Source organism: Rhinoraja longicauda, chromosome 12 (assembly GCF_053455715.1).
Source record: "Rhinoraja longicauda isolate Sanriku21f chromosome 12, sRhiLon1.1, whole genome shotgun sequence".
NCBI lineage: Eukaryota > Metazoa > Chordata > Chondrichthyes > Rajiformes > Arhynchobatidae > Rhinoraja > Rhinoraja longicauda.
The window spans coordinates 18015160-18041491 of record NC_135964.1 but is presented as its reverse complement, the minus strand read 5'-3'; the positions used below and the strand labels follow the sequence as shown (position 1 = coordinate 18041491).

Below are 26332 nucleotides of genomic sequence, written 5' to 3'. Positions count from 1 at the left end.
GCGAGCTGAAGTGGAGGTGGGCTACCTTGGCGAGCGTGAGGCTACCAGGTGCAGTTGAGGATACTGTGACCGGGCCAGGTGCGGTTCTCCCACTGGGTAAATGGTGAGGCTACACGCCGCTCGCGTTTCTTACACGGAAGACTACACATACAGCCCTATCCGAGCCAAGCAACTACTCAGGGAAGGTCGAGCTTGGAAATACGTCAACCTCTATTCCGCGCCGCCTCCAGAAAGAGCGACCGTGTACATTTGACATTTTTCGCCCCATCGACAAATAAAAAGCAAAGGGAGCTCTTTCCTCTTAAAGGTAGACAAACAGGTACTGACCATAAACGCAGAAGGCTACGCATAAATTTTCACCTCGAGTTTCTGTTTACTGCTGGCTATGTTATCCGGCGTGTGAAGAGAGGATGGAGTATGTACCAAGTGGGGAAATAAGGGGTGGGATGCCAGCTTGATATAACTTCATTTAAAGAGGAGAGGGGGGAAGGGGGCAAAAATAAATAAAGTTTGTAGGAATTGCATAAGATGCTCTAATGGAGAGCAGCCGTGTTTGGTGCTGTGTGCGCGGTGCGGTGTAACACAGTACATTGAGATTCGGACGCTGAGTGGCGTTGTTGCGCGGGAGCTCCGCTGTTTGTAAATTACTCATTTGCCTTACTGGAGGGAAGAGAGGCACATCGAGGATCAGGATCGCAGTGTAACACTGTCCGTCGTTGCATTTCCACAGACTCGGATTCGCGGGATTCCAAGAGGCACTTTCTTCCTTCGAATTGCCTGGATTGTTTTAACAAGCGAGAACGATGCGTTTCTACGTGACACACAGCATCGGTATTCTGGGATTCTTGTCCTTCTTTGCATTTCAAGGTAGGGGAGCTTGTGAAATATAATAATGCAATTTACAGCTGTGTGTGTGCACGCGAAATAAAATAACTTGCGCCCTTGTCTCCCGTAACGTTTAAACCGCCTCTTCAGACTGCTACAAATTAATCTTGTGATGTGAGCCGGAGTCATCTGGTACGTGTTTTGAACAAGAATTTGTTAACTCCGACCTTTCGACGAATAGATTATGTGAAGTGCATGATATGTTTGTCCCTTTCTACAATGGATATCGTGGGAGAAATTATGTAATTCCTTGTGTTTTTTGAATGCTGCGCTACAACACAAGAAAATTACACGAAAGACTGCAGCAAAACCTGGATATTGCTACACCAGGAGGGTAGAAGTCCACGCTCTGTGAAATGATGGGCAAATGTCGTAATTACAACTGAGCCTACTTCGTTTACCCCATTCCTGAATTCTCTCTCTCTCTCTCTCTCTCTCTCTCTTTCTCCCCCCCCCCCCCCCCCCCCCTCCTCAATCCCTCTTTAGAAAAAAACCCAATAACACGCCCGTCTCTGCCTTCATGAAAATGATCCATCGAGAGTTGTTGACAACTTAATGTTCACGGTCCATACTTAATTCTACACTCGCTTCGTAACTTGGACATTTTTTTAACACGCGCACCATCCGAAATGCGTGGTGCTTCGAGGTTTGGGATGTGCATTTGGGATTAGGCACGAGTGTTGGCTCTTACTTCGTAAATATAGCGGTGACTTTGTACCGTATCTGAACTTAGACGATACGCAAGCAGCAAGCAATTCGCATGATCCCAACAGTCCAATTTTGCAACGTATTTTTTTCCTGATGCCTGCAGTCGTTGTCCCGACCACAAACCTAGGTTCTAACTATACTCGCGATATTTTTTTGTTTTGTTTTACAAACGCCCGTAGCTTTGTTGCAAATTGTCAGAGCAGAAATGACAAATAAATCTCCCTCTACATAAATCAAATTCTTGTTCTAGTGGCACGCCTCTGTGCTCGAGGTGATGGCTTAATCCTTTGGGAGGGGGGATGCAGCATCTTTAGCATTAAAGTACCGAATAGGATGATCATCTATTGGCAGCAGGCGTTTGTAAAGGGAGAGGACACACTATCTATCCTGCATTTGTTGCTGGGTAGATTAACTATTGTAGATGAGCGCCCAATTTCAAAGCCATATCAACATGGAAAACAATGACACGGCGACAATCGGTTGGTATTTACACCTAGACAAAATGACTTGAGTTCCACAAACGTTAATACGCTTCAGCCGAGCGTTTTATTCACCGGCAACTGGCACCGGCGTTGCTTGACTAAAATTTGCAATTAGAAACAAATCAGATCTGTAATTACTGAACTTGACTCCACGGTTTCTTCGTGGGGAAAGAAGAATGCACCCGAACGGTTGAAAGCTCCCGGTGTTCTTCTGCACTGGACGCGCGGCTGATTTTATTTAGGTTTCTGAAGAATGATTGTAATTATTATGGTGCTTTAAATGAAGTGTGTCGTGCGGCAGCAGTTTCTAGCCCCGACCTGCAGGGGGATATATGACCAAGGCAGTTAAGTGAAAAATCCACAATCTGTTTTGTAATCCTGTTGGTGTTCGCTTGCATCCTCGGATTTGTCTCTACCTCAATTTGAGCCTTTCGTTATTACCCTACACTATTGCACAACGCTGAAACAACCAACCTCAATCCAAACACGGGGGGGGATCGACTGTTTAAAACTAAAGACAATTATTCCAGCATTAGCTCCGGTAACTCCAATTTTAACAGCAGAGGTTTTAAACAGTAGTTTTCTGCAGATGAGCGTTTTGGAGGTTTAATCTTTCAGAAATACCTACACGAGCACAATATGTGATTCTTGTCGCCGTCATGCATGTGATGTCTATGATAAATTAAACAACCAACACAATTCAGAGTGAAATAAACTTCCCGACGACCTGGGTGCCGGCTCGGCTACTTGGGATGTGCTTTTCTAAAGCGCCATTTGTTATTTGATAACCGAAAAACCGCTATATTGAGATGTATGAGAGGGATACGTCACGGTGGGACATTTTTGGGAAATCTGCAGGTCAATACACTTTGTGATTTCTAATTATTTGTTCCCACTGACATATTTGAAGCAAAAGTCCTCTCCTTAAAGACTTCAATTTTCAGTTGCCTTTTTTATCCAAATGTGCAGATTTGCAAAGCCTCAAACATCCGAGGTGCGTTTTTTCTCTCCATCTTCTGTAGCTCTATTATGCTCATGTCCACACACTGTGTGTGGAATTAGATGATGTAACTACACCACACTATCAAGAAGATATGATCGTGCTGGAAACGGTGTAGAAGAGAATCATCACAGTGTTGTGCAGAGAGAAGGAATCCTTACAAAGAGAGGATGGCCTTGTTTTCCGTGTAGCAAACGTGGCTGAGGGGTGATCCAATAGACGTATACAAAGAGGCATAGATAAAATCTTTTCCCCATGGTAGAGATTTAAAACAGGCACAAGTTTAAAATGAAAGGAAAGACTTTTAAAGGGAATTTGAAGGGAAAGTCTTTTTTTACATTGTGGTTAAGGTCTGAAATTCATTGTCAGAGGAAGTCATGGAATCAGATGGATAATAGGTGCAAGAGTAGGCCATTCGGCCCTTTGAGCCAGCACCGCCATTCAATGTGATCATGGCTGATCATACACAATCAGTACCCCGTTCCTACCCTCTCCCCATACCCCCTGACTCCGCTATCATGAAGACCTCTATCTAACTCTCTCTTGAAAGCATCCAGAGAATTGGCCTCCACTGCCTTCTGAGGCAGAGAATTCCACAGATTTACAACTCTCTGAGTGAAAAGTTTTTCCTCATCTCCATTCTAATTGGCCTACCACTTATTCTTAAACTGTGGCCCCTGGTTCTGGACTCCCCCAACATTGGGAACATGTTTCCTGCCTCTTGAGTGTCCAATTCCTTAATAATCTTATATGTTTCAATAAGATCCCCTCTCATCCTTCTAAATTCCAGTGTATACAAGCCCAGTCGCTCCAGTCTTTCAACATACAACACCCCCGCCATTCCGGGAATTGACCTAGTGAACCTACGCTGCACGCCCTCAATAGCAAGAATTCTATTCCTCAAATTTGGAGACCAAAATTGCACACAGTATTCCAGGTGTGGTCTCACTAGGGCCCTGTACAACTGCAGAAGGACCTCTTTGCTTCTATACTTAACTCCACTTGTCATGAAGGCCAACATGCCATTAGCTTTCTTCACTGCCTGCTGTACCTGCATGCTTTCAGTGACTTCAGATACAATTGCTGCATTTAATGGAAATTTAGACTGGCACTTAAATAGACAAATGAAGATGAACTTAGCGAGGGCAAATTTGGATTGGTTTAAATGGGCAAAGATTGGAATGGATGTGATGGGCCAAACGGTCTTTTTCCATGGTGTACAACTCTGTTTCCACTGAGACATGAAGTCACAATGTGCCAAAATGAGAAAGCTCAACAACATTAAGCTTGACATCTTTTGGTTCTATTTCACATGTGATTCACATGAGTTTGTCATTTACATCAGGGCACAATGAAGTTGTTGGTCACATGTAGCTCTGTGTCAGGAATAAATACCACATAAAATACAATGTATGCAAAACAGCAGAATGGTCTAAAAAATTGTAGGGCCATCTGAGGTAATGCAAAAAGCAACACTGAAATACAATAAGGTAAGATAATGTGGCAGCACCTTCCAGGAATGGGGATTGAAAGAGATAAATAGTTCAGGAGTCTGGTGGTGGGGGCAGGGATAGAGAGGAGGAGGGTGAAGTTGTTCTTAAGCCTGGACATCTGGGCTTTCAGGCTTCAAGAAGGTAAAGTGGGAAAAGGGAATGGCCAGGGTGACAGGCATCCTGAACAATACTACCATCCTTCCTGATACAACACATAATGGACTGGATGGACGGACTGTGATAGTCAGGGAGGTATTCACCACTTTTTGCCGGGTCAAGCAGCCAAGAGCAGAGCAGTTGCCATCGCAGTTTGAGATGCATGCCCTCAGAATTTGTTCTTCTGCACACCTGTAAAAGCTCGAGTCAATCTTTGTGGACATGTTGAATTTTCTCAGACACTTTAGAAAGTAAATATGCTGATGTGTGCTTTCTTGACTAGCTAATCATGGTGAAGAGATCAAGTTACGGTGTTGGTGAAATAGATTCCTCGGAACTTGAACCTGTCAACAAACTCTGTAGTAGCTCTGTTGATGAGTACAGGGTTGTGTTCACACACCTCCCATTCCCCCTCAACCCCCCACCCCCCTTCACCCTCAGCTTTCCTAGATCAACAATCAACTCTTTTTTTTCTTGCTGGCTATGTTGTTGTTCTGATGCAATGACACAAATTTTCTGATCTCTTTCCTGTGCTACATCTCATTGATCCACCTGAAAAGAATAGTTGTCTGAAGTTGTATTTGGCCACGCTGTCGTGGGTGCACAGGGTGTAGAACGAGGGACTGAGTACACAGTCCTGAGAGGTACTGTTGAGAGCCACTGTGGAGGATATAACAAACTGGAGTCTGCCATCCAGGAAGTCCAGAAGCCGATCACAGGTCGAAGCCCCCAAGACCAAGATCCAGAAGATTAGGGACTGTTCAGCGATGAGCTTATTTTGAATTATATTTTGGAAGGCTGAGCTGTAGTCAATGAATAGCATTCTGACAATGGTTTACTCTTGTCCAGGTGATCCAGAACTAAACATAGTGCAAGAGAGATGGCATTCTTCATAGACTTATTTTTTCTGTACACCAACTGCAATGAGTATAGATTGTCCAAGAGACGAGCACTGATCTGGGCCATTACCATCCTTTCAAATCACTTCATTATTGTCCATGCTGGAGTTCTTGGGGTGGTCGTCAGCAATATAAGTCATTTAACCTTTATTGGAGCTTTCTTTGAAGCAGATGGGGACAGTGGACACTTGAAGTGAGAGGTTGAAGATGTGGACGGAAACGTGGCCAGTTGATTTGTGCACATTTTTAGACACCATCCTGGGACTCCATCTGGGTCAGCTGTTTTTTTGAAAGTTTACCATTGTGAAGCCAGAACTGACTTTTGCCTCTGAGATACATAGGACAAAACCTGCGGGGGTCGGAAGCCTCCCTTGGTGGAACTTTGATTGTTTGCTCAAATGGACATAAAATATATTGTGCTCATCCGGTAGAGATCCATTGTTGCCAGAGATCGCCTCTGATTTTGGCTTGTGGCCATTGGTGCTAAAATGCTAAAGACAACATTTCCTTTTAATGCAAAAGATGCAGGAGCTTGCATCTGCCCAGTCTTTCTAAAATGCACACCTGTAAAGGCTCGAGTCAATTTTTGTGGACATGTTGAATTTTCTCAGACACTTTAGAAAGTAAATATGCTGATGTGTGCTTTCTTGACTAGCTAATCAGAGCTGCAGTCTTGAATTGTTGCAGCCTGTGTGCTGAAGGTACTTCCATAATATTAGAGAGGATGTGTTAAAAAATTTAGACCAAATTGCAATTGGGAAACTTTGTTTATATTTCCAAGTCATGAATAAGCAAAGCTTGGAGGTGGTAGAGTTCCTATGCACCTGCTTTCCTTGGCCTTCTGTATGGTAGAAGTAGTCAGCTTAGGTGATGGTTTTTTGAAAACACGTTGCCCCAATGTTACTTGCAAATGGTATACAGTGCAGCTATAGCATACTGATATCACCAGACATGAATGTTTAGTTTGTTGGATAGGTTTCCAAACAAGTTGGCTGTTTAATTATGAATGCTGCTGCACTTGTAGTGTCAGAGTTATTTACAGCATGGAAACCGGTCTTTTGGCCCAACTCATCTATAACAACCAAGTTGTCTATCTGTGTAGGAAGGAACTGCAGATGCTGGTTTAAACCAAAGATAGATACCAAATGCTAGAGTAACTCGGTGGGACAGGCAGCATAGCTGGAGAGAAGAGATGGGTGAAGTTTCGGGTCGACACCCTTCTTCAGACTACCTCTGACCCATTTGCCTTTTTGATCCACATCCCTTTTATCCATCCACCTCTCCAAATGTCTTTTAATTCTATCTACTTCTACAGCTTCCTTTGATAGCTTGTTCCATAAACCTACCACTGGCTATGAAAAAGTTGCCTGTCAGGTGCTTCTTAAATATTTTCCCGCTCAGCTTAAACCCTCTCCTCTTAAATCAAGGCTCCCCTACCTTTGATGGAAGTTTGTGACCTCTCACCATATCTACACTCCTTATAATTTTAAATACTTCCAATGTCACACTTCTATCTCCTATGCTCCAGGGAGAAAACTCCCAGCCCATCCAGCCTCTCCTCATAACTCAAGCCCATCCATCCTGGTAACATCCTAGTGAATCTTTTGTTCACCCTTTGCAACATTCTTCCTATAGCTTGCCGACTGGAATGGCACACAATATTTTGTATGATCTCACCAGCGTCTTGTATAGTTGTAACATGATGTCCTAATTTCTGTAGTCAATGGTTTGACTGGCTCCAAAGCAGCCAAATGCCTCCTTCGTCTCACAGTCCACCTATATTGCCTCCTTCATGGAACAATCTAACAGCATCCCTTGGTCTTTCTGTTCTACAGTTCTCATCCATTTACTCTGTAAGTACTCCACTATTTTAATTTCCCTAATATACAAGAATGTAGCACCCGTCACTTGTTAAATTTCACGTGATATTCCTTGGCCCACTTCCCCTATTCATCTAGATCCTTCTTGTGTCATTGGGGTTAATCTCCATCCAGACAAATGAGGAGTACTACACAACACTCCTAATTTGTTCTTTGCAGATTGAAAGGTTTTTATGCAACTTGCTCTTGGGGTCTATCTATTTATATGATTGAATCAACATAGTTTCTGACATTTACCATCTCTTGTGCCTCAAATTCCTGGCCAATTTTGATTGCCCGTGATTTCAGTGCTGCTGATTTTAATTTGCTGTTATGGAAAATAACGTGGAGGAGGTTAGACTCTATTTGGAAAAGATGATTGCTTAATGTGAGAACTTTCATTTCACACATTGGGTTGAGATGTTGCACAGATTTTCATGGATGTAGAGCCCTTCATCACTTGAGCAGTGAATGAAATCAAGCACTGTATTTACCAGCTAAAATCTTTACATTTTGTTCTGTGGCGATACCTACATTGATGTAATTGATTGTGGTTTCACTAAGAACACGTATTTAAGTTTGTATTGACTGCGGGCTCATCCACATAACCTTTAAACACAAAGTCTGCTGCTTTTGATGTTTTTAATTTAAAAGATCAACAAATTTCAAAAGTCAATCTCTCAAACAATATACCGTGCCCTCCATAATATTTGGGACAAAGACACATCATTTATTTATTTGCCTCTGTACTCCACAATTTGAGATTTGTAATATAAAAAGTCACACATGGTTATCAGATTTTAATAAAGGCCAATGTTATGCATTTTGGTTTCACCATGTAGAAATTAGAGCAGTGTTTATACATAGTCCCCCCATTTCAAGGCACCATAAGGTTTGGGACTCAGCAATGCCATATAAATGAAAGTAGTCATGTGTAGTGTTTTGTTGCATATCCTTTGCATGGAATGACTGCTTGAAGTCTGTGATTCATGGACATCGCCAGTCACTGAGTGTCTTCTCTGGTGATGCTCTGCCAGGCCTGTATTGCAGCCATCTTTAGCTTATGCTTGTTTTGGGGGCTAGTCCCCTTCAGTTTTCTCTTCAGCATATAAAAAACATGCTCAATTGGGTTCAGATCAGGTGATTGACGTGGCCACTCAAGAATTTACCATTTTTTAGCTTTGAAAAACTCCTTTGTTGCTTCAGCAGTATGTTTGGGATAATTGTATTGCTGTAGAATGAACCGCCGGCCAATGAATTTTGAGGCATTTGTTTGAATTTGAGCAGATGGGATGTGTCTATACACTTCAGAATTCATTATGCTACTACCATCAGCAGTTGTATCATCAATGAAGATAAGTGAGCCAGTACCTTCAGCAGCCAGACGTGCCCAGGCCATAATACCCTCATCACTGCTTTTCACAGATGAGGTGGTATGCTTTGGATCTTGGGCAGTTCCTTCTCTCCTGCATACTTTGTTCTTCCCATCACTCTGATATAAGTTAATCTTTGTCTCATCTGTCCACAAGACCTTATTCCAGAACTGTGGTTGCTCGTTTTAGAGCTTCTTGGCAAACTATAATCTGGTTATCCTATTTTTGCGGCTAACCAGTGGTTTGCATCTTGCAGTGTAGCCTCTGTATTTCTGTTCATGAAGTCTTCTGCGGACAGTGGTCATTGACAAATCCACACCTGACTCCTGAAGAGTGTTTCTGATCTGTTGGACAGGTGTTTGGGGATTTTTCTTTATTGTAGAGAGAATTCTTCTGTCATCATCTGTGGAGGTCTTCCTTGGACTGCCAGTCCCTTTGCGATTAGTAACCTCACTAGTGCTCTCTTTCTTCTTAATGATGTTCCCAATAGTTGATTAACAGTGTCGGAACTGAAAGATAGAGGCCAGAACAAAACTGGGCTGTCAACAGATGATCTCAGGAAGGGTGGAGTCCATAATGGCCCATTGTTGGCTGGGGAAGATGTGCAAACGACAGAGGCACAAGAATGCAAACCGTGGAACTAGTAGGATGACTAGGGTGGGGGGATGGGGGGGGGGGGGAGAATAAATGTAGAAGTTACTTGAAATTAGAGGAAAATCAACATTCATACCACTGGGTTGTAAACTGCCCAAACAAAATATGAGATGTTGTTCCTCCAATTTGCATATGACCTCACTTTGACAGTGGAGAGGCCCAAGAAAAACTGCAGGTCTATCTGCAGGAGTTATGGTCCCTTTTGGAATGCGTAAAGATGGGAGAAAGAGGAAAAGCTTGTGGTGGCTTCATATTGAAGATGGAGGAAATTAGAATTGATCCAGGATAGTGGGCTGAAGGGGAAGATCAAGAGAACCTTCTTTTGGGTAAAAGCAGCAGTGTGATGAATGTAGCAGATGTGATTGACTCTGTTTCTCCCCTCATCAGAAGCTGCCTGATCTGTTGGATATTTCCAGCATATCTTCTATCCTAATTTGACACTAGTGGTTTTATTGAATAAGCTTTCGGTTCAATCCAAAATTTGCTTTATTAAACAATAGTAATCTTAAAGCACATACCTTGCAGCACCTTTGTAAAAATATTGAATTTAATACAAAACTTTAATCAGGCATGAATGATCAAAGGCAGCAAAAGAGGCAAAAAAAACCCACAATTGCACTGCTGCTGATGATTTACCTGTTTCTGAATTGGAAATTTTGACATCTCCTAGTTAGTTGGCAAGCAGAGATTTTCAGCCTGATATATGTAATTATGCCTCTTCTGGATGTGCAAATGGCATGTATAACACGGTTGGATAATTTTTGAATGATTATAGATTTATTAATGCTTAGGAAGGTGACATTGTCTTGCAGTGCCAACTGCATTGAAAATGGTTTCTCCAGTAGCTTTCACTCGGATGTGTGCTGTTGGAATAACCATTGGGGGTTTAAAACAAAACGTCCTGGGGGTATACTGATTGTTAGGATCTAATTGTTTTTACTGTCTTACCTCCGGCCATTTTTTCTGAACATTGCTACCTTGGGGAACGATTAGACCTTGTTGGAAATGATATGCTGCTCAGCAAAAAAAAACTTTGCTCCACCACAGAATCTATCAGTTTGTGCTGCCTTGATCTTCAAACGTTAATTTTAACTTTGCAAGGCTGCACTGCTGGCTTTGTTAGCATTTACATTCTAATGTCTTTAAATGTACCACTATCGTCTAACATGCCACTAAATGACCAGGTATTGATTGGCACCTGGCTTAAAAATCGACATCTTAGTGCTGCAGATTAATCTTCATACTGTAGACAGTTAAAAAGAGATCACTAACATTTTACGTTGTGTGACAATTCTGCTCGGGGAGGTTGGACCAACGTTTGTGAGCAGCTGGTAACAATTTGTGGAGTGAAATGGGTCAAATAACGATGGGTGAAAATTGTGGAAAACCTTTAGTTTTGGGGCTTGAGTTTGTGGTTTTATTTGGAGACGGGAGGACAGATGGTTGCACCATAACTTGCAGATGTCACGCACAGTAATTCAATTTCTTTTGCATTTGACCCGGAGCTGACTACCAGAATGGTCTGAACTTTGCCCTCATTATTTCCATAAATGTCAAAACGAAGCATTAGATTGAGAGGTATAATCCTTTTTAGGTGGGTGGAACTACTTAGGCATTAAATTAATTTTCCATTCTCCATAGACAGCCCCTTGGGGTTGTGGATGACTGGCTACTTCTCTCAGTGTGAGATGGCTGATGAGGCCAACAGGAGATCAAACTATGGAGCCCATGGTGCAGGAAATGATTGAGGAACTGGATGTATAATTGAGAAGGGCTTCCAAATAAAGAAACGTGGGCCTGGATGTCGTCCTGGATGCTCCTCCATTCCGAACAGTCATGGATCATTGATCCCAACAAGTTGGTAGGGCTAAACACTTTTTAAAGGAATATTAGGAGCATTTTGACTTATGAACATGAACATTCATCAATAATTTTCTCTGTCAACTTGGTAATCCATTGCCATGTCAGTGTTTGGAAAGAATGTTTGGGGACTCTGGTGTCGGACAACTGAAGAGCATGACCCACATATTGGTTGCCAGCTGAGTGGAAGCAGCTAGAATCGCCCAGGTCGCCTGATTCCACCTGTCACTGGCCAGCCCAAGTCTTATTCAGCCCTCTCACCTCTTCCTACTGGCTATCTTCCATCTCTACTCGTGGTGTAGGTGCACAGTCTCAACCTGAAACATCAATTTTCCCTTCACCTCTACAGATGCTGCTTGACCCGCTGGGTTCCTTGAGCAATTTGGTTTTTATTTGCTCCAGCAGAGTGCAATTTGTGCCTCCGATGCTATGTTGGAGAGGTCGTTTGCATTTATCTTCAGTGTAAACCAGCATCTGCAGTTCCTTCCTACAAATGTGTATCAAGAAATGGCTCTGAACACTGTAAAGGAAAAGAGACTTGGAAAAATCTGCTCAGCGTACTGAAGATGTGTGCTCAATAGTAGCTGTGACTCACCAAACTCTTCCAGCTATAACATTGACTGCTACTTGGCAATATGGAAAATTGAGCGAAAGTTTCTTTATGCAACCCAGAAACCAGATATGTATCTCCCGTACATTTTCAAAGAATGCCCACACACTTTTCACAAAAATCCACTTAAGCACTTAAAAAAGATTTTTTTTTAATACAGCTATTAGTAAACTGGAAGTAAATCCAGTTTATGCCTTGTTACAGTGATGCTTGGTTTTTAAGTAACCCATACAAGATGTTATAGTTCAAAACTCTCACCGATTTGTCAGTGATTTCAGCGAAAATTAGGATGCCGGAGAAGCATTGACAGCGTGGGAATTTCGCGATGTTTCCGAAGACGCTGTAATCTCGACCTGACTCGGCATTGTCGTGGTCACTCGTCGGGTAAAAGAAAATTTTGTTGATCTGCTACGACTTTGACAGTCGCCGGCAGTCGCCAAAAAAATCGCCTAAGTGGGACAGGCCCTTAAAGCGTCTCTTGATTGAACTTGAGCAGCAAAGGGAAACCATTAACGCTGGTTTGTTCCATAATTATATTCACAGTGCAGATTTTGAGAGGCACATTTTGATCTTGGTCATATTTGTTGGACATTAAAAAAATTGCACAACATTATAAATGTATATATGGGTATTGTGATGGCAGCAGATCGTTTAAGTGTCTGTGGAATTCAGCAAAGTCTAATGTGGTATATTGCACACTCCATAGCAATTACCATTCATTCAATAGGCTCTGGCATCATCATTTTACTGCAGTACATGAATGTTTGTCACGCAGAACCTTTTTCGACGACTCATAATAAATTAGTGCAAAATGTCTCTGCAGAGTTCACTGGTTAAGTTACATTAATATCAGCATCCTTATTTATTGAGCAAAGTCTATTTTTAACCTGGAATTGTTTTTGATTTATGCACAGGAAATGTAAAAGTTAGATTTGAGTTATAAATGAAAAATTAGTGTCTGAACAAAGTGTTTGAATACGTAGAAACAAGGAACTGCGGATGCTGGTTTACCACAGAAAGACATAAATTGCGGTCGAACTCAGTAGGTTAGGCAGCAATTCTGGAGAAGATGGATAGGTGACATTTGGGGTTAGAACTCTTCTTCACATCAAACACATCACCAAGACAGCCTTCTTCCACCTCAAAAACATTGCCCGTCTCCGTCAATCCCTCTCCTCCACAGCTGCTGAAACCCTCATCCACGCCTTCATCACCTCCCGTCTGGACTACTGCAACAGCCTCCTCTATGGTTCACCCTCAAAAATCATCAACAAACTCCAACACATCCAGAATTCCGCTGCCCGTCTATTCACCCACTCCCCGATCCGTGATCATATCACCCCCGTCCTTTACAAGCTCCACTGGCTCCCCATCCCCCAGAGAATCCAGTACAAAATCCTCCTCATGACATACAAAGCCCTCCATAACCTGGCCCCATCCTACCTGACTGACCTCCTCCACAGACACACTCCCACCCGTACCCTCCGCTCTGCTGCTGCTAACCTCCTGTCCCCCCCCATCCGGACCAAACTCAGATCCTGGGGAGACAGGGCTTTCTCCATCGCTGCTCCCACACTCTGGAACTCACTACCCCAAACCGTCAGAGACTCCTCCTCACTCACCACATTCAAAACATCACTGAAGTCTCACCTGTTCAGCACTGCCTTCAATCACTGACCGTTACCTCACCTTCTTTTTCCTTTTCTCTTCGTTTACTCATTTATCTATTTATTTTCTTTTATGTTTTAGTAAACCTTGTAAAGCGTCGTTGAGTGTTAGAAAAGCGCTATATAAATGTAATGCATTATTATTATTATTATATTTTGAAATGTAACCAGGATTTGTTAAGCCATTGCCACCTGAAAGGTTGGTTTCACAGGCTTGTTTTACTATAATCGAAGAATTGGGAAATTAACTCATTCAACTTTGTAAACCTGTTTGATTACTTGAAAGAAGATGGACAGTCACGACCTGCAAAACTTGCTAATCTTTTCAATTGTTAAATGAATGACTAAAGTTCTGGTTCAGATTTTTTTCCTTCGGTTATCAACTTTGGACTTTTCTTTTGCTTTGAATAAAAGGATCTAAAGTAAATAAAATAAATCTAACTTCTCTCCTTTATCAGAGCCAAAACCCTTTTTATTATTGGAGATACTGGAATCTAGAACGTAAAACATACCACTGTATACAGTGTCTTGAGTCGAAACATTGACAAATTCTTTCTTTCAAGGATGCTGCTCAACCCACTGATTTCCTCCAGTAGTTTGTTTTATGCAATTTTTTTTATTTCTATTTTTCACATCTTGCAAAAAGAAAACTGGCTTTAGAGTCCACAAAGTTGAGGCAGAGTAAGGAACGACTTGCATGAAGGCAGCAGCAGAGCTTAATTTAAAAAAAATTTAAGCACAATTTTGAATTCAGATTTCCAGAATATGTGGTAATGTGTTTCAAGTATCAAATTCCTCCAATATTTTGTGCGGCGTTGTTAATCCATTTTAGTTTAATATGGCTAATGCACATTAAGGTAGTCCTGAGAAAAATTGGATATCCCTTTTAGTGCCGATAGAATGACATCCTTCAGGCTGTTGTATGTGCCTGAAATCTCATTGTTTTCTCAATATTCAAGTAATATATGAGCAAAGCGCTGTTCAAATATGATATGCTCCATTTGACTTTCTGCAGGATTTTGGATGGTAAATAGCTTAATAAAATATACTGTACCTTGTGCTCATGTGACTTTCCTTGATGGAATGTTGCATCACATACCATAGCTGTATTGAACAAGGGTGTCAACCTGAAACGTCACCATTTCCTTCTCTTCTGAGATGCTGCCTGACCCGCTGAGTTACTCCAGCTTTTTGTGATACCTTCCAGCTGTATTGGAGGTCAGGACCCATAGCAAAAGTTTATTTCTTGTTTTCTAAACCTCTAATTTTTAGATTCCCCCCCCCCCCCCCCCCTTTGTTCAAGTCTGTTTTCCACACGTTGGCTACCAGAGATATTTTGGTGAATAGAAACTAATCTGGAAAACTGTAGTAGGTTAAGTAGCAACCAAATTATTCTCACTTCAGTTTGTTGCCTTTTGTCAGAATTCGAAGTCCAATTTCTAAATATCTTTGACATCTTGATAGAAGGCGATCCAGTAAATTAAAAGCATGGATTGAACAGCCATGTCATGATGGTCCTATTTTGGTTACTCTTAATGTCTAGATTATTTGGTACACTCTGCATTGATCCTCATTGTGATGTCTTAGTGGATGTCATGCACAAAGTGATTAAGCACCATACTTATCCTTGATGTGTGGGAAGGAACTGCAGATACTGCTTTAAATTGAAGATAGACACAAACCGCTGGAGTAACTCAGCGGGACAGGCAGCATCTCTGGAGAGAAGGAATTGGGTGTGTTTTGGGTCGAGACCCTTCTTTATCCCTGATGTGCTTTGTGCTTCCTGTTTTTCTTGAATAGCATTGATATTTGGATCTGTAAATATCTTTCATTAACATGGCAAATGTTCACATCTGTTTTGCAAACTTTTCTATTGATTACTTCTTAAACTTGCTGTTTTTCATTCCAAGTAGTACCATTGCAATTGATTACTTTCCCCCTGATTTGGGCGCTCAATCTTCCATGATCACTGCTTTCATGTTGGAATGTTCATGTATTGCCAAGAAAACAGTTTTAGTACATGACAAAACCTTTCAAATTGATATTTGTATTTTGTCTAAGCTATGTGGTCAACTACAATTGATTTTTTAGGTGGGTGGAACACTGGGAATTATGGATACAAAACTTGAAGGGAGGGAAAGTACACTTAGTTACAATAAATTTGAAGACAGCACAAGCTGTGAGAGTCAGAAAACCCTGGGCAAATGAGGTTTCATGAGGAAAACTTCACTACAACGTGGTTCAAGAGGACAAATCGCCACCATCTGTTCCAGCCCAATTGGGGATAGATGTTAAGTGTGGCACTTCAGTAAAGTCTGGACATAGAGACAACTCAAAAAAAGATATGCACATCCAAAGACAAAGCTCCAAAGCAAGGATCTTGCTCTCAGCCTGTACAAACACGAATTCTGTGCCAATAGGAATTATTTATGTCCACATCTGGGCACCCACTTACAGGAAGTTTGAAAAGGCTTTGGAGACAGTATGGCAAAGGTTTGCTAGAAAAGCTCCTGGGATGTTGAACACCAGATGCAAGCTTAGATTTGATAAGTTGACAGTACTGTTCTTCAGAACAAAATGTTCAAGAGTTTTGAAGGAAAACAAAACTGCAGATGCTGGTTTAAATCAAAGGTAGACACAAAGTGCTGGAGTAACTCAGCGGGACAGCCAGCATCTCGGGAGAGAAGGAATGGGTGACTTTTCGGGTCGAGACCCTTCTTCAGACTGAAGAAGGGTCTCAACCAGAAACGTCACCTATTCCTTCTCTCCGGAGATGCTGCCTGACCCGTTGAATTACTCTTGAATTACCCGTTGAAAGAGAAAGTCTCTTTCCATTTAAACCTTTCAAGATTTTGATTCACTGGCTCACAAGTAAAAGAGTCAAAAGACTACAGATTAACCCTAGGTATCAAATGGGTTTTATGTTGACCAATTTTATCTTTAAGTTGGGAAATGTACCACTCACGATGGTAATCATACCTCCACAGTATTGTACTGAATGGATGAAAAGTGCATAAGACTGACAAGAACAGTTGTTAAAAGTGGAGAAAGAGAGGAAACCAGTACTGCCATTTGTAGGAATAAACATATGTATGTACTTTGGAAGTACATTTAATAATACTGTGGGAGCTCACTCATATGTGTGTCTATAAATTAGGTATTTGTAACTCGGGGAATAGTTGTAAATTGGAATACTTTGCAGGAAGATTCATTTGTAGCCTTTCAAAATGTAATAGAAAAGGAAAACCATTGAATTTAACAAAAATGTCATGGTCAAACCATTTTGTTGAATAATTGGAATCAGTAAATTTTACAGCACAGAAAGTAGCCCAATGAATCTACTACAATGGCTCAGAGAATAATCCAATTAATTATAGAGACGGGTGAACTGAAAGTTGACCATGACATTTTTGTTAAATTCCTTAGCTCCAATATTGCTTTTTATGATCATGAGAGCAAAGAGTGTCTACTTTAAGCTACTCTTGGGTTGTGTCAATAGGTTGTGTATTATCTTTCTAAAGATTTGAATAATTCGAAGTTTGCTTTTAAAATATGGATCATCTGCTTTATTTCACAGCAAGATGAGCATACAAAGCAGCAATAATGACAGGTTGGCTTTTATTCTATATAGTTCAGCTTATTCAATAAGCAAAATAAACACAATTAGTACTTCAACATTTTTAACTTAGTTTGAAGTTTCTTTCATTTTATAACTAAAAGCTTAAAAAAAAGTCACAATCGATCAAGGTCTATTTGTACCTGAAAAATGTTGAGCTAGTTGGAAAGAGCTTCTTTGACTCAACTTGTCCGCAATCTTCCTATTTTGCAACACCTACCAATTACTGTGCCGGTCCTGCCCTGGTTTGCCCGACCAAAATGCATTCAAAAAGACTCGCTTGAGCTGTAGAGATGGCAAAGCTGGATAACTGGAGTCATGATTTCAGTCATAACATGGGCAAGAGTGGAAATCCAGGGCAGAATGCAGACTTGGAGTTGTGCCTCAACCCCTGACCTTTCACTCATTTCATCCCCTCGGCTTAACCAATTCTGTCCACCAATTGTGGCAGCTCATGAAGCTAATATGAGGGAGGAGGTGTTCACTGGACTGAGTACTGGGATAGTGTGAGCTCTGCACTGCTTGTTTGGACCACATGGAAGTGCAGTATAAAAGAAGCACTAGGTTTCCCCAGCTGCTGCTCCATTTTGAATGGTCATGCATCAATGACTCCTGCAAGTTGGTGAGGATGTTACATCTAACAACAAAGAACTGCAGATGCTGGTTTACCAAAGAAAGACACAAAGTGCTGGAGGATTCAGCCAGCGTCTCTGGAGAACATGGATGGGTGACATTTTGTGTCGGGATACTTCTTCAGGTGAGGATGGTGCGTTTGTTTCATGGAGGTTGTGAGAAAACTCTTGAATTGTTTTTTATAAATACTAGCTGTGACACAGCTTGGAATGGCTGCTTTGCAATGCAGTTTTCAGGCTTGTGAAGGATATAATCAATTCATCATTAAGTTTAGTTTATTGTCACGTGTACTGAGGTAGGGTGAAAAGCTTTATTGTTGTGCACCATCCAGTCAGCGGAAAGACTATACATGATTACAATCAGTGTACAGATACAGGATAAAGGGAATAATGTTTAGTGCAAAGTGAAGTCTGATTAAAGATAGTCCGAGGGTTTCCAATAAGGTAAATGGTGGCTCAGAACCATTCTCTAGTTGTTGATACAATGGCTCAGTTGCCAGTAAAGCCCGATTAAAGACATTTGTAAGCACCATGCTGATTCTGCTGGTGGTATGAAAACGAACTGATTTCAATTGCTGTGATGTATGAATGTGGAAATTTGCCAGCCTAATCAATCCAGCTGTTGTCTGGACGTGTGGTTAAGTCCAATGGACAGATTGATGAGGTCATTAAGGCATCTGCAGTAATGCAGAGGGTAATCATGCCTGTCACCTCCATTTCAAATTGAAAGACTCATGGTTGATGTTGTAACCATCAACATCTGACAGTGGCTTGGAACATTGATTTAAATCTCCATGTATTCAAGGTACTTTTGACCTTTCCCCCCTATTATTCTCCACTGGGTGAGAGGTCATTTGTAGTTGGCTCTCAATTTGAGTTTAAAAACAAATATTGTAAATTTTAAAAAAATATATATATTTCAATACTCCTCCCAAATCCCTAGTTTGGTTCTATTATCACTCTTCCTCGAACTGTGCATCACCTTAACATTTGGAACACTGTTGATATCATAATTACATGTATTGGAATTATTTAGCAGAAACTCTAATGACATGTTTTCACACCATCTTTTCATGGGGATTTAGAAGTGAGCGTGGCAGTGGTACCTGTTAAATTGGATATGCACCATCTGGCTGAAGGGTTTATTTATCTCTTTAAGCTGCTGAGAAACTGACTGGGAAATGTGTTGAGGCAATAAAACTCACACTTTTTATAATACTTCCACGTAACAAAATATCCTACAGTTAGCTGGAGAGGTTTCCATTAGGGATGTTTTTGAGGATGGGAAAACAGGATAAATGGAATGAAAAATTGAGTACTTTCGCCTTGGCTACTTTAATGAAAGTGTCGAAACGAGAAATTGCAGATGCCAGTTCACAAAAAAATGTCTGAAGAAGGGTCACCTATTCATGTTCTCCAGAGATGCTGCCTCACTCACTTTGTGCCCTTTGTTTAATTAAAGTATCGTGCATAGATGTTCCGCAGGATTAGTAAGCAACAACTCTCAGATTTGTGACTAAAGGAGGCAATGCTGCTCACTGGGACAAACTATACCCCCATTGACCTCCTTGCATATTAATAATAAATGTGAAAACTGGAGGTGTATCGATAAAATTGCGTAGACTTTCGAAGAGATCCCCCTCCCCCCACTCACCATCAACAACACCATAGTCACATCTGTAGCGTCATTTAAGTTCCTTGGAACCATCATCAGGGACCTTAAATGGAGATTTTCCAGATTTCCTTGGAACCACCATCGACTCCACAGTCAAAAAGGCTCAACAGAGGATGTACTTCCTGCGGCAACTGAAGAAACACAATCTGCCACAGGCAATGATGGTCCAATTCTATACTGCTATCATTGAGATCGTCCTCACCTTCTCCATCATGGTCTGGTTTGGCTCAGCCACCAAGCATGACATCTGGAGGCTGCAACGGATCGTTCGCACAGCTGAGAAGGTTGTTGGCTGCAACCTTCCCCCCATTGACGAATGTACACTGCAAGGGCTAGGAAGCGAGCGGGCAAGATCATCTCTGACCCCTCTCACAAACTCTTTGAAGCACTTCCCTTTGGAAGGAGACTCCGGACTGTCAATGCAGCCACAGCCAGACATAAAAACAGCTTTTTTTTCACGAGTGATAGTTCTACTCAATAACCAAAGCCTGTAGTCTCTTTTTTGCTATGAACTATTTCCACCCACATGTTTAGACCGTAATGATGTATCCTTATTGTTTTGATGTGTTTATGGTTTATGCTTAATTGTTAACTGTGTGTTTGTGTTGTCATTTGTGAGCGGAGCACCAAGGCACATTCCTTGTATATGCATACTTGGCCAATAAACGTATTCATTCATTCATTCGATTTGGCGGCTCCTCGCCAGTATTTAAACAAAAACTTGATAGTTAAATACCATATTGCTATTCTTAATATTTAACATAAAATATTGTATAATGTTACAGGCTTTCAGAAAACTATTGATCTATTGTCCAAAAGGTCTGTAGCAGTATACAATTAATAGAATTGAATTAGACGAACGAACCTTTAGAAAGGAACTTAACCTTAAAAAGAATTATCTACCAATGTAACAACCCGAACAAGGGATGACTCTTACAACTTGACCCTCAGTGTCATCAAGAAGAAATAATTGGTTGTGCTAAGTGCTGAGGAAGCAGTGGGGTGGGGGAAGGGAAGGGATGGGAGGCAGAGTGGTGGTTGGCATAGGGAAGGGGATGAGTACAACCTTGACCTCATCAATATAGCTACTGTAGAGACAGAATGGAGTACAGGAATGGGCCCTTTGTCCTGCAATGTCTGTTCTGAAAATTAAGTCAAATTAAACTAACCCCTTGTACGTTTTCATGATCCATGCCCTACATATTCACATTCCTATCCAAACACCTCTTCAAAACCACTATCTTTTCCAACACCAATCCTCAAGTCAAGTCAAGTCAAATTTATTTGTCACATACACATACTCGATGTGCAGTGAAATGAAAGAGGCAATGCCTGCGGGTTGTGCACAAAAATAATTACAGTTACAGCATATAAATAAAGTTAATAAGTTACTAAACATAGCACAAAAAGTGTCGACAAAAATTTAGTCTCTGGGGTTATCAAAGTTGACAGTCCTGATGGCCTGTGGGAAGAAGCTCCGTCTCATCCTCTCCGTTTTCACAGCGTGACAGCGGAGGCGTTTGCCTGACCGTAGCATCTGGTAGTATAGTCCAGGCACCGGCCGCTCATTGTAAATTAAAAACCTGCCCCGCACATCTCCTATAAACTTTCTCTCTCTCTCTTGCCTTAAAGTTATCCCTTTTAGCGTGTGACATTTCAAGCATGTGAAAAAGAGTCTATCTACCCTACCTACGCATTTTATAATTTTATGAACTTTATATAAAGTCTCTCCTCATCCTCCACTGCTCCAGAGAAAATTAAAACCAGCTTGTCCAACCTTTTTTTTGCGATTAATATCTTCTAATCCAGGCAGCAACCTGATAAAACTCTTCTGCACCCAATCCAAAGTTTCCACTTCTTTCCAAGAATAGGGCAACCAAAGAAGCACATAATAGTCCAAATGTTGCTTGACCAAAGTCCTGTAGAGTTGCGAATGTGCCTTCCTGACTCAATGTCCTGACTAATGAAAGCGAACATAACATGCCATCAATTTGTGTTGTTACTTTTAGGGAGTTCTGGAGTTGAACCCCAAGATCGCTCCATACATCCATGCTATTAAGTCAAGTCAAGTCAATTTTATTTGTATAGCACATTTAAAAACAACCCACGTTGACCAAAGTGCTGTACATCTGTTTAGGTACTAAGGAAAAAATGAAACATACAGTAGCACACAAACATAACAGCACATACAAAACAGTTCACAGCGCCTCCTCAATGGGCCTCAAACGCTAGGGAGTAGAAATAGGTTTTGAGCCTGGACTTAAAGAAGTCGATGGAGGGGGCAGTTCTGATGGGGAGAGGGATGCTGTTCCACAGTCTAGGAGCTACAACCGCAAAAGCGCAGTCACCCCTGAGCTTAAGCCTAGACCGCGGGATAGTGAGTAGCCCCAAGTCGGCCGACCTGAGGGACCTGGAGTTAGAGAGGTGGGTTAGAAGATTTTTGATGTAGGGGGGGGAATGTCCATTTAGGGCTTTGTATGTGAATAGGAGGAGCTTGAAGTTGATTCTGTACCGTACAGGGAGCCAGTGGAGAGAGACCAGAATCGGCGTGATGTGGTCCCTTTTACGGGTACCCGTCAGGAGTCTCGCTGCGGCGTTTTGGACCAGTTGCAGGCAGGACAGGGATGATTGGCTGATCCCAGTGTATAGGTCTAGGTCTATTAAGACCTGTCATTAATTCTGTACTTTACCCTTAACAACCAGAAATGTTAAACTTTACATTTGCTCTGATTATATTCCATCTGCCATTACTCTGCCCATATCTGTAACTGATCTTTATCCTGCTGTATCCTTTTCCAGCCTTCTTCATTGTCTGCAACCATATCAATTTCTGCATTGATCACAGACTTGCTCACCAACCTATCTGTATTTTCTTCCAAGTGCACCCACATACCCACCCACTCCAAACCAGAGGTCCTTGCACTGATTCCTGCAGGACATCATTGGTCACAGACCCCCAGCCAGAATGACACTTTCCACCACTATGCTCTGTCATCGATGGGTAAGCCAGACCTGAATCCAAACTATCGTGTCACAGTGGATCCTATGCATCTTAATCGGCTGCATCAACCTACTATGAGGACACTTGTCAAATTCCTTACTGAAGTCCGTGTAGACAATATACCCTATCCATCTTCATCAATAACCTTTGTCACCTCATAACCTCAATCAAATTTGTTGGACATGACCTGCCCCAGGCAAAGCCATGCTGACTGTCCTCAGTTAGCCCATTTGGTTCAAACACTAGTACATTTATCCTTGAGAATCCTCCCCAATAGCTTCCCTACCACTATGAGGCTCACCGGCATGTAATTGCCTTGATTATCCCTATTTTCATTCTTAAACAAAGGTAAATCATTGGCTACTCTCCAGTCCTCTGGGACATGACTTCAGGCTAGTGAAGATACAAAGATCTCCTTCAAGGCCCTAACAGTCTCTTCTCTTGGCTCTCTCAACATTCGGGGAAGGATCCTATCAGCACATGGGCACTTATCCACCTTAATATTCTTCAAGAGACCCAAAGCCACCTATTTTGTGATTTCAAAATGTCCTGACCTATTAGGAAACCCTACACTGATCTCACTATATTCGAACATCCTTCTCCTTGCTGAATACTGATGTGAAGTACTCAATTATTGCCTTGTTCACTTCTTGTGGCTCCAGACGTAAGTTCTCTCCTTTGTCCTTGAGTGGTCCTACTCTCTCTCTGGTTTCCCTCCTGTTTTTAATGTAGGTATAAAATGCCTTGGGATTTTCCTTAATCTACTCATGTCGGAGATTTAATGGTCCCTTTATGCCCTTCTGATTCTCTGTTAGATTTTGTTCCTGCTTTCTTTGTATTCCTTGTGGGCTCTGTCTGATTTGTGATTCCCAAACCTTACATGTAATTTATTTTTCTTTTTGACCAGATTTACAACCTCCCTTGTCATCCCAAGCTCCCTTACCTTGCCATCCTTGACCCTCCTCCTCACTGGAACACGCCGGTCTTGAAATTGGATCAGCTATTCCTTAAACGACTCCCACATGACAGATGTGAACTTCCCCAATAACAGTTGCTCCCAACTTATTCTCCTTGGATCCTGCCTAATTATGTTGTGAATTGCCCTACCCTAAATTAGTACTCGTGCTCCAACACCACTCCCCCTCCACTGCATGTAGGCTACATGAGAATGCCCACCATTAGCATTGGCAGTGCCAACGAGGAGGTTGAAGGACTTGGATTCCTCTTCTTCATTCAAGAACACTGAGTTGGTGATTTAGCTCAGCAGCCTCCTGAGACCCACACCATCATAAGCATGTATACAGTCTGTTTGAATAACTTAAAATTCTACAAAATAAATGAGAGCATGGTATACAGTGAAGCCAACTATTAGCTAGAACATCTTTAGGACGTGGGTAAGAGCTGAAACGTGCAGACACGGGTACAAAAAACAACTTCGCACACGCACCACAGGATTGAATTGCGTTATTGGAGCTGCAAGGCAGCAGCATTCTCTGAGTTGGCACAGGTAGATGGGAAATATGGTAAAGGAGATTGAGTAGACCTCCTGAATGAAGTCACGCTAAACATGACAGAGGACCTGGTGTGAAGATGGTAGTAGAGACTTGTATGTGCATGTCTCTGATGATCTGCCCTGCACCCACCACTTTGATGCAATCATAAAGAAAGCCCATCAATGCCTCTACTTGGAAGACTGAGGAGATGTTGTGCCCGCTGCTGTTGTGCCCGCTGCTGTTGTGCCCGCTGCTGTTGTGCCCGCTGCTGTTGTGCCCGCTGCTGTTGTGCCCGCTGCTGTTGTGCCCGCTGCTGTTGTGCCCGCTGCTGTTGTGCCCGCTGCTGTTGTGCCCGCTGCTGTTGTGCCCGCTGCTGTTGTGCCCGCTGCTGTTGTGCCCGCTGCTGTTGTGCCCGCTGCTGTTGTGCCCGCTGCTGTTGTGCCCGCTGCTGTTGTGCCCGCTGCTGTTGTGCCCGCTGCTGTTGTGCCCGCTGCTGTTGTGCCCGCTGCTGTTGTGCCCGCTGCTGTTGTGCCCGCTGCTGTTGTGCCCGCTGCTGTTGTGCCCGCTGCTGTTGTGCCCGCTGCTGTTGTGCCCGCTGCTGTTGTGCCCGCTGCTGTTGTGCCCGCTGCTGTTGTGCCCGCTGCTGTTGTGCCCGCTGCTGTTGTGCCCGCTGCTGTTGTGCCCGCTGCTGTTGTGCCCGCTGCTGTTGTGCCCGCTGCTGTTGTGCCCGCTGCTGTTGTGCCCGCTGCTGTTGTGCCCGCTGCTGTTGTGCCCGCTGCTGTTGTTGTGCTGCTGCTGCTGCTGCAAGTAAGAATTTCATTGTTCCATTTGGGGACATATGACAATAAAAAAACCACTTTTGTCTCGATAACTTTAACTGCATTGCAGGTAATGTTTGGACCCCTCAGTGGTGCTTGTACAGTGGTAAAACATTGGATGCAATTGTAAAAGTATCGGATGACAGTGTGACAACGGTGGCGCAGCGGTAGCGTTGCTGCCTTGCAGCGGTAGTGTTGCTGCCTTGCAGCGGTAGAGATGCTGCCTTGCAATGAATGCAGCACCAGAGACCCGGGTTCGATCCCGAGTATGGATACTGTCTGTACGGCGTTTGTACGTTCTCCCCGTGACCTGCGTCGGTTTTCTACGTGGGATCTTCGTTTTTGCTCCCACACTCCAAAGACGTGCAGGTTTGTAGGTTAATTGGCTTGGTAAATGTAAAAATTGTCCCTAGTGGGTGTAGGATAGTGTTAATGTGCGGGGATCGCTGGTCGGCGCCGACCTGGTGGGCTGAAAGGGCTGTTTCTGCGCTGTATCTCTAAACTAAACTAAACGACAGAGTGGATTTAAAAAGAGATGTTAACTTTCTTAAAGATTACAAAGGATGTACTATCTGAGAGATTCTCAACATCTGATGTGTGTTCAATGTTTGCTTCCTGCCATACATCATCTGTCCCAGAACCAAAAATGGGACAGTTCTTTTAGATCTAACAATAAGCCAGATTTAATTGGCAGTCCGAGATTTATTGAATAACAGTTATGTTCACAGTTGGCTTGCTGTTCTGTAGGGAACTACCAAATATTTCCTTGCTGCCCGGCCAATCTTGGACCTGCACCTGTTCAATGAAAGGTGGAAGCCACAGGTGTGCTGCAGATCTGGCACCAATGCACCAGACCTCGCACTCCACATGATTTAGCACTGAATCAGCCAAGGTGACCATAACCCATGTGGCACAATCTCATTAGGATCTGGTTGGCTTACCCCGAATAAAATGCTAAGTACAAGTAAGTGGTCTGTTTTTTCAGTAATCAGATAAAGATAAAGTTCAAAAGGCAGTGTCAACAGCAAGCTGTCATGAAAGATCATGAAAGATCCATCTTTTGTGACCTTCTGGCCTCTCAGTTTGGTTCATCATGTCAAAGACACTTTGGTATGGGAGTCAACTTGGTTGCTCCTCCAAATGAGTCAAATTGGACACTATGTACACAGTGACTCAGGAACAGGTTCAGTTCATCTCAATATAACAAAACTCATTATGGTGTTAAAAAAGGAGTGATGAACAATGGGAACTAAAATTACAGTTTGAACAGCATGATATATGTCTAATTGCCCATTGTAAACTGATGAAATCAAGTCAAGTCAAGTCAAATTTATTTGTCACATACACATACTCGATGTGCAGTGAAATGAAAGTGGCAATGCCTGCGGGTTGTGCACAAAAATAATTACAGTTACAGCATATAAATAAAGTTAATAAGTTACTAAACATAG

General features: G+C 42.3%; 1 protein-coding gene across 1 annotated transcript in view; it reads left to right on the top strand.

Moving 5' to 3' along the window:
* Positions 1-577: 577 nt before the first annotated feature.
* The window catches only part of lsamp (limbic system associated membrane protein), a 1629956-nt gene continuing 1604201 nt past the window's right edge, over positions 578-26332 (top strand). The window contains exon 1 of the mRNA XM_078409128.1: positions 578-867. Coding sequence (XP_078265254.1) covers positions 804-867 — 64 coding nt within the window. The 5' untranslated portion in view covers positions 578-803. The remainder of the gene's footprint in view (positions 868-26332) is intronic.